Source organism: Megalops cyprinoides, chromosome 2 (genome assembly GCF_013368585.1).
Source record: "Megalops cyprinoides isolate fMegCyp1 chromosome 2, fMegCyp1.pri, whole genome shotgun sequence".
In the NCBI taxonomy this organism is placed as follows: Eukaryota; Metazoa; Chordata; class Actinopteri; order Elopiformes; family Megalopidae; genus Megalops; species Megalops cyprinoides.
In genome coordinates this window covers 31,373,042-31,381,492 of record NC_050584.1, presented here as the reverse complement: position 1 = coordinate 31,381,492, position 8,451 = coordinate 31,373,042, and the positions used below count along the sequence as shown (strand labels likewise).

Sequence of the window (8,451 nt, the reverse complement as noted above, 5' to 3'; positions counted from 1 at the left end):
TAAAACAGTGCTGGCTATCTTTCCTTCTCCCCTCTGACATTCCATTATCAGTGTCCAGTGAATGTTGACCTCCAAGCTCAGGAACAGGGAACTGTGTGAATTTGAATTCTGCCTCGTCATTGCTTTCAGAACCACATTTTATTTTGTCATAAATACAACAATGAATGTTAAGCAAGGGATCCATCTTTTTTCCCATTTTCTTTTGAAATCCAATTGCCAAGCCATCATCATGAATAGAAAGCCATGAGAAATAAATGTCTTTGTTCTCTACAAAGGTCTCAGCAACATCAAGTAAAACGGTTAAACATACAAAAATGTTCACATGCAAAACAGCTCATTTGTGTCAAAATGACCAGGTGAATAGTTCTTTAGTTCCTTAAAAAGAGAAATATGAAAAGTGAAAAATAGCTTAAGGGAGAACATCGAAATTCAGAGATCCGTCAAAAAAAGCAATCAATCCAACGGAGGCAGGGGTAAAAAGCAGAAACGTTCTTCCAGGCCAGCAGAAAAAGGGCTGGTTGGAAACCCAACGGTTGCAAAGTGGGGTCTTCTGAGCCCTGCACCATTCTGTTGTCAGTGGTGAGTTTCCAGTTCCACAATGGTCCACTCACCCTGTGGGGAGGCAGCATCCTCAGGCGAGAAACTGGTGACAGTGATGCTGGTAGTGGAGTCCTCTAGGGGGGAGATGAGTTCTGCCCACCTCTTGAAGGTCTCCTTCTCCTGGGGTAGCATGGTCTGTGTCTTCAAGCAGTCACGCGATAGGGCCAGTGTTTGTTTGATCAGGTATTGGGCCAGGTTCAGGTCCTCTGGTACTGAGTTTATAATGCCAAGGTTGGATTCCTGGTCTGATAGCAGCTGCCGGAGCAGGGTCCAGTCCCGCTCCACAAATTCACTGCTCTCATCCTCCTTCTTTTCCACTTCTTCCTCCTTACTCTCCTCTGGCTGCTCCCACTTCCTCGCAATGGTCACATCCAAGCGCCGCTCAAAGGCTTCTCCCACATCCATCTCATAAATGGGAGAGAGGGTTTTTGATGGGCGGCGGTCACATGTGCAGGTTTGATCCAATCTGTCACAATCATCTAAGTTCCCTAGAAACAATTAATAATACTACATAATGTCAAAATGATTTAATGCAGCCATACATGCTTATTAAATTTTTATCTCTTTTGTAGATGTTGTGGTCATTCTGCCACACTACTGACTTTAGCTGTAAATAACTAGGCAGACAGTCTTTGATGTAATTTTAGCACTGCCGTTTTAATAAGTATATGAGTAATGAATTGACTACTAATTCTACCAAACATGTTCAGATAATTATGCAATACTAAAGCCTCCTGTGGCTTATGAGGCACACAGCTGGACTGGGAAACAAGACTGGACAAATGCTGTAAAGGTAATAAGGGAGATTTTTCCTGAATGTGTCTCTTTTGTCTACCACTTTCTACCAAGCACAGCAAACCATGATACTGTGATGCCAGTTAACATGAAATGTAGAGCTTTGCTTAGTCAGGCACTAATGAGTTATTTATAGATTTGAGTGTCTCTGTTTCAAAGGCAAGAAATCTCAAATATATATTATACACACAGGTATATGTGATTGAACAGCAAGACACAGTAATTTACTTAGCTTTACATGTATAGTTTTTTTTTGGTGCTTTTGAGTCAAACATCAAGAATGCCCTGAAAATAGAGGTTTTACCTATAGGGTTGTAAAGCATAGGTCTGAAGACTTTGTATATTGCCCCAAATTATCTGCTCAACATACAGTATGTTCATCATGAATACAGACTTTGTAAACTTTAACATAGGTTTAACGGTGGTTGCTGGCAAAGTACTAGAAAAGAGAAGGTACAACTTAATGCACTAACAGCAGGATTTATTTGTTGTATGAGAATATTGTCAAGGCTTTAATGTTGCAGCAAACTGTTGTACCATTTGAGTGTGGAAAAAGAGAGACATAACAGACTCATGGACATCTACCAAAAAAAAATCTATTACAGAAAAAGCAGCAGCACTACAAAAGTCTACTGAAAGAATAACACCAACACTACAGCATACAAACTGAAATCTACTGTTGCTGAGTCAATGGTCACCAAGTGCCTACAAACACCACATGTTACCACAGATGGAAAACAGGTAATGAATGAATAAAAGTACATAGAAATGAATTAAAATGGGTGATACATATCAATATTGATAGGAACAGATAACAAATGTAACCACAGCATGCAAAAGTCTCATTCAGTTACATCAAACTGAAACAAATACAGACTAAAGACTGCAGGCAAACCACACTGATCCTGGGCAAAGGCTTGGCAAACACACAAAGACCATACGCCTTTCTCAAAAGCAAACTAATCTTAATGCCAACTGTTGGAGTGTGGGTCATACAGTATAGAAATGCCAAAACAGACTTCAAATGAACAAAACAATAATATCAGTTTAGCACTGTGGTGCTACTGTACCGCTGTACACACGCTGCACTGCACATGAATCAAGTTATTTGCATTACTTGCATTAAAATTCTGAAGAGATCGCAATAAATAAACCATGATGTAAACAACTTGTTAAAAGAAAAAATTATGTAAATGAAATACTAAATACTTGCATTTCTATGTACAAACTGCACTGATAACTGTCAAACAGCCTTGTGTAGCCAAGGCAAATAGTGTATTGTATCCAGCGCATTGTGTAACACACAAAAAACATCCATTCATTACAAGTAAATTGTTTTGTTAAACATTGCTTTTACCCTTTTTATTTGTAAACTGAGCTCAAGGGCTTTGTGCCTCTGAACAAAGGTAGTTTAGTTGTAGAGTTTAGTCTATTTGTCTTTGATTTTTGGACCCACCAACCTCCATGTGAAAATGGACCTCAGCGGCCAAAATCTTTTTTTTAAATAACAGCACAAAGATATATGGCATAATTGAGACAAGCTGTCAGATCACACTGTACATGATTTCTCAATTTGATCTGACATTAAACGTTATGAGCACAGGAAGAAATAGGAATAATGAGGATGCTAGAATATTCTTCCAGATGCAGGCATTTTGTTGCTTTAGAAAGCAGAGTGTAGTGCCCTCGCTGTGGTCAGAGAGGTGACTGCGCTTGTCTAAGCAGCAGACCTACAGAAGATACTATCATGTGAGGTTATTCTTTGTGTGACAATAGGCTCTGGGTAATGGCATAGTTCTTGGGAATGGCCTAAGTAGTCCTATGATTATACATTACCTGCTGGGGAAGATGCATCATGTGTAGGAGCACTCACTGTCAGTTGTGGCTCATGCAAGTCTAGGTGCAAGTCTGCTCTCTTGCCATCTGCAAGGTTGACTGGGGGGTTCCAGCATGGCCCGCCTTCATTGTATTGCTCGGTGTACTGCAGGTCCAAGTGGCAGGGCCTCTCCTGAGGTTGGGGGTCACAAGCATTAGGCTCTAGGAGCAGGCTGCCGGATGACAGGGCTCCCACCTTAGTGTGCTTGTGCTGCTCCTGCAGGGTCTCCTGGAGCTCCGTCAGGAACAAGGTGGGCTGGCCTTCCTGGCCCTCCTTACACCTTTGTTTGGAAACATCTGTGGAGCTGCTGTCTTTAGGTATACTTTTTGTGCAGTGGGATAACCCATCCCAATGCCCCTGAGGCTCGCTTTCAAAGACACTGCAGGGCATAAGGGGGTCACCCCCAGGCTGGTTTGGAGGGGTCTGTGCTCCACCCTCCTCAGACCCCACCTCCTCACACTCATCCACGGAGAGTAGTACTGAGCGGCGGAAGCTGGAAGAGGACTGGTAATCAAGTGGCTTGTTATCCTGCTCACCAGCATCCTCAAAGGCCAGGTTGACAATCCCCTCAAACTGGGAGGAGGGGTCTGTGAGCACAGATGGGGCCTTCCCAGGGGGGATCTCCACCTCTGAGTGCTCATCCTCCATCTCCTCCTCTTCCTCGGAGGAGAAGAGCTGGTGATCAGGGACACTCTTGACAGCAACAGGAGCCTCTGCCTCAGCAGGCTGCTCCTCCATGGGCACGCTGTCCAGCCGCAGCCAGGACCGGGGCCTCTGGCGGCCCGCCTCATCCTCGCTGGTGGAATGTATATGGAATGGGTCGGTCACGTCCCGGCCCCTTAGGCGCACCTCCACACGGAGGCCCCCTCCGCTGTCACACACCTTCAGCTCCTCGGGGGTGCTGGTGTCACTGCTGCTGCGGCCCAGGAAGTCAGGGCACCGCATGGTGCCGCACTTAGACACCCTTCGGTCGTGGGAGCAGTCATCGTCCTGCGAACCTCCTGCGTCATAGTCCTCTGACCGGGGCTTGATGTCATCAGAGGAGGTGGTGGCACTGCCCGACTCTGACTCAGGGCTGGCCTGCTGACGCAGGCCGCTCCAGGGATCTTCCAGGGGGGTCTCTGAACTGTCCAGGCTGCCTGGAGTTTCGACAGGATGGGCTGGTTCCTTCGAAAAACTGACAGAGCCGAGCCTGCAGACCTGTCCAGGGCAGGGGTGGGAGGGGACGTCACAACCTATTGTTTGCATCCCAGCACCTCCCTTTTCCACTGAGGGTCGGGTGGGGTCTGCTTGCATTGTGCCTGCAGCAGGGCCTGTATTTGATGCTGGCAGCAGGGGCTGGCCTGATGGGGCTTGGGCTCCTGTGTCATGAGACCTGGCCTCATCCTCGCTTGACTGATGTGGGGTTTTACTGGGAATACACGACCCTGCAAGACCCCTTGTCACAGGCTGAGAGGGTAAATTCCCTCCTTTGTTGTGAGGGCTGAGGTCAGGTGTCTGCTGTGAGGGGGCTGTATCAGCTGCTCCCGGCAGGGGCTGTGGCTGGGAGCTCTCCACTCCTACGCACCTCTCAGACAGCTCTCCAATGGCAGCTCCAGGGGTGCCCAGTTTGGGGTCAGCATCTTTAGGGTCTGCACTTGTATGAGGGGAAGCCTCTTTTACTTTAGTGTCTTGCTTCCTGGGCCCAGAAAGGGGCTGTTTCACTGGTCCTGCTGATTTGGGGGACTGTTTTCCTGTGGTGGTGTCAGAGGTGCTTTTCTGCTTTGGTCCATTTTTGCTTGGAGGGAGTGGGGACTGCCTGGAGAAGGCAGGGGCAGAGACAGCTTTTGTTAACTTGGCGCTGGATTTGGCCTCCGTTCCAGTGGAGGCCGTGGCCTTGCTGCTCTTTCCCCTGGCAGCTTCGCTGGCTGCTCTGTCCCCCGCCACCAATCTTGGGCTCTGTTTACCCTCCTCCTTCCTGGTGGAGGCAGGCTTCTGTCCGCTTGCAACTGAAACAGACCTGGAGCCTAAACCAGGATAAAAAAAATCCATCAGTATTCCATAAATACACACAAATATGATGTGCTTTTGATGGACAAACTCATTGGGAGATTACTTAAAAGACATATTGAAAGCATTAAAACACAGCAGAAGTGCAGTTCTAGAGGGCGTAGGCTCTCACCATGGTTCTGCCCTGTGTTCTTGCATTTCACCTCCGCTCTGGGTCCAGCCGGTCCTGCATTCCCCCTCCCTGAAGCAGGGGGCTTGGCCTTGCTAGCTTCTCTCATGCTGGCCTTGTGTGCAGTGCTGTATTAACAAATAATAACAAATAATAACATGATTACACCATGAAAGTGAGGTATACACTTAAAACAGTGGCAAATAACAAAGCTTGAAGGAATTAGGCCTATTCACATCTAAAAATTGGAAGAGACAGGGGTACTCTCACAAGCACAATGAAATCTTTTTTTATTAAGATAAAGTACTGGATCTTTGTTGTGTTGATTCAGTTTTTAACAAGGTTATGGAGGCTGAAGGTGTCAACACTTAAACCTGAAATAAGGACTAACAAAGCTCACTTACTCAGGTAACATCAGCAAATATCACTTTGATTTGCACTATCAGCAGAAACTGATGATAAAGTGAACATCATGTTCTTTAAAAGCAATTAAAGACAGGAGAAACATATGGCTTCAAATCACCAACACAAGATTCTTAAGCACATAATGCTGCATTTCCAACTATCAGCCACAGGGGGGCAGCGGAGACAAATAATTTCTTCCATACCCATTCCATGAAAAATTGTGTGGGAGAACGGGGGCATCCTTTGTTCACCTGTTAGTCTTTGAGGCCTCTGGTTTCTGAAGTGTCTTGGTCACTGGAGATTTGGTTGTCACTGAGGTTGCATTTTTTGGCCTGTGACCTGCAGTGAAGAAAGGCATTGGCAGTAGCTTTAATTGGAATAAAAGATATTAGTCTGGTTATTTAAAAGAAAACATACTGATCTAATGGTGCTGTGCAAACCAGGTAACTGCACATCTGACTGACCCTCATAAAAAGACACTCTCTGACATTTCAGGAAAAAAAACAAGTATTTAACTTGTTCTTCACTTAACTTTAAAATGAGAGGGAATGACACACTATAGCAATAACCACAAAATATACTTCCAGGAACAAAAAAATCTTCCTGAACAAATTACTCAAGGGGAAACTCTTCATCACATTTACAATAACTGGCGCTACCCTGCAATCACAGAGACACAGGCTCTTCTTATCAGTGAGGCCTTTCAGATAGGACTCCTGAGAGAAATATGAGTCACCCAGGGCTTACATTGACTAATTTACTACTAGCAAACAGCACATCTGTTTCTAGGAAACAGAAATTGCTTCGTCTTTGCAATCCATGGCAATCTGACACCTGTTTTTTTCTGCAAGGACAGGAGTCCCTGTGTTGTCAGTTGTGGACAAGCACTTGCCAATTAATGCTGACAGTTATGTGAAAGCAGGGAGTTGACATTGCTGAATACAGTGGCAATGAATGTGGTGGCGCTTGTTTGAGGGGGGGCATCATCGTGACTGGACCTGGGAGGTGGAGGGGCAGCCGCACAGCGGACTCTTTCTCGCTCGCCGCAGCACAGCTGGAGCTAATGGGCGCGTAATGAAGCACTGCATGTGATGAGGAGGGGCGGACTCCCATCTGGTGCTGGTAGTGCACAGTTCACCGAAGGACACTCTTATCATGCCTGCGCAGCCTCTGTCCCGTCGTCCCATGGCCAAGGGATAGAGCAGCACCGTTAAACTCCTCCAAGGGAGAGGCGATTTGTCATGCTTCGGTGTTCGAGCGCCACTGGATTCTGATGTTCAGCACTGCAACCTCTCAATACACTTGCGCTGCAGCACTGCCACATCCCACTTAATGCAAAAATAAATCTAAATAAAAAGAACAAAGTAGAGCCACTTCCTGCTAAAATAATGTTCATGCACGCAGCTCTTGCTCATGATCCTGCTAAACTATTTTAAATATGTCCACAACAGCAATAACAACTCTGTGTCTGTGCAGCAATTGCCTAACCCTTTTGAAACCTCCTTGTAAGTTGCTCTCGATAGGAGTTGCTGCCAAATGAATGTAAATATAAATGTCCCTATAAGACCCTCCTAAGATGATAAAGAATAAAATATATTTGCCATTTCTTAAATAAATGGAACCTTTAGTATAAAGGAACATGGATATCTCTGCTTCTCATTAAGAGAACAGACTGATGAATAGAGGAGACAGAGAGTGTGGGGCAGGGCGTTCAGACCTGGGGTGGAGTTGCAGGGGCTACTGCCGCCGTTCTCTGGTGAGGCAGCATGGGATGTGGAGGGAGCGGCTTGGGCAGTCCTGCCGCCATCTGGACCCTGGAGGAAGTCCTTCCCTGAGCCGCCCCTCTGCAGCCTGGCAGACTTGGGCATGGTCATCACACTGGCGTTGGTGGAGGGGCCGGATTCCGGCCTGGCCCTTGGATTGGGCTTCCTGTCCTTATCTTTGACCCCTTTCCCAGGTGGGGAGCCCCATGGACCTTTGGCAGCGGGCACTGAGTCCTCCTGCCCAGCCCCAAGGCTGCTAGTTTTCCCCGTGCCATTGAGCTCTGGTTTGGCTCTGGCTGCTGCTGTTTTGGCCTTGCCGGGCATACTCTTGTCTCCAGGGCTGCCTTCTTTAGCTGCCTTTCCCTTGCTGTTCTTGGCCTTGGTGGCCTCGTTATCTCCGGGCTTGTTGCACAGCCCCCTTGCTGCCGTGGTAGTGTGTCCAGATGACCCTAACCCATCTGACTTCATGTTTCTTGGAGTGGTGAAGGCGTTGCTCTTGGTCTTCTCCAGGCGCTGGCTCCTGGGGATGGGGGGGCTCTTACGGGGAGCTGCAGGGGGTGCGGGGCATTTCACAGACTTCTGCTGCTGAGGGGACAGAGAGCCACACACTGAGCACTCCATCAAAGAAAACATCACATGCCTCGTGACACTCGCTCTGTATACTGGACTGCTACCGTCAGCAAGCACTTGGTGACCAAGCCATATTAACAGGCAGAGCAGAGGACACAAGCTCCTCTTTGCGTTTATGATGCTGTGGGCAGAGGTGTAAAACCCCGGCTTCAGAAAGTAAAAGTCCTGCCACGTTTTTGTTCTAGCCATTCACTAAACAAGGTGATTTCACCAATTAGCTCCTC

At 47.0% G+C, this 8,451-nt stretch overlaps 1 protein-coding gene across 1 annotated transcript in view; it reads right to left on the bottom strand.

The window, feature by feature from the left end:
• Window positions 1-472: 472 nt before the first annotated feature.
• The window catches only part of btbd8 (BTB domain containing 8), a 34,672-nt gene continuing 26,693 nt past the window's right edge, over window positions 473-8,451 (bottom strand). Inside the window, exons 14-18 of the mRNA XM_036521065.1 lie at window positions 7,552-8,182; window positions 6,086-6,173; window positions 5,433-5,557; window positions 3,232-5,277; window positions 473-1,088 (exon numbers count right to left, since the gene is read on the bottom strand). Coding sequence (XP_036376958.1) covers window positions 574-1,088; window positions 3,232-5,277; window positions 5,433-5,557; window positions 6,086-6,173; window positions 7,552-8,182 — 3,405 coding nt within the window. The 3' untranslated portion in view covers window positions 473-573. The remainder of the gene's footprint in view (window positions 1,089-3,231; window positions 5,278-5,432; window positions 5,558-6,085; window positions 6,174-7,551; window positions 8,183-8,451) is intronic.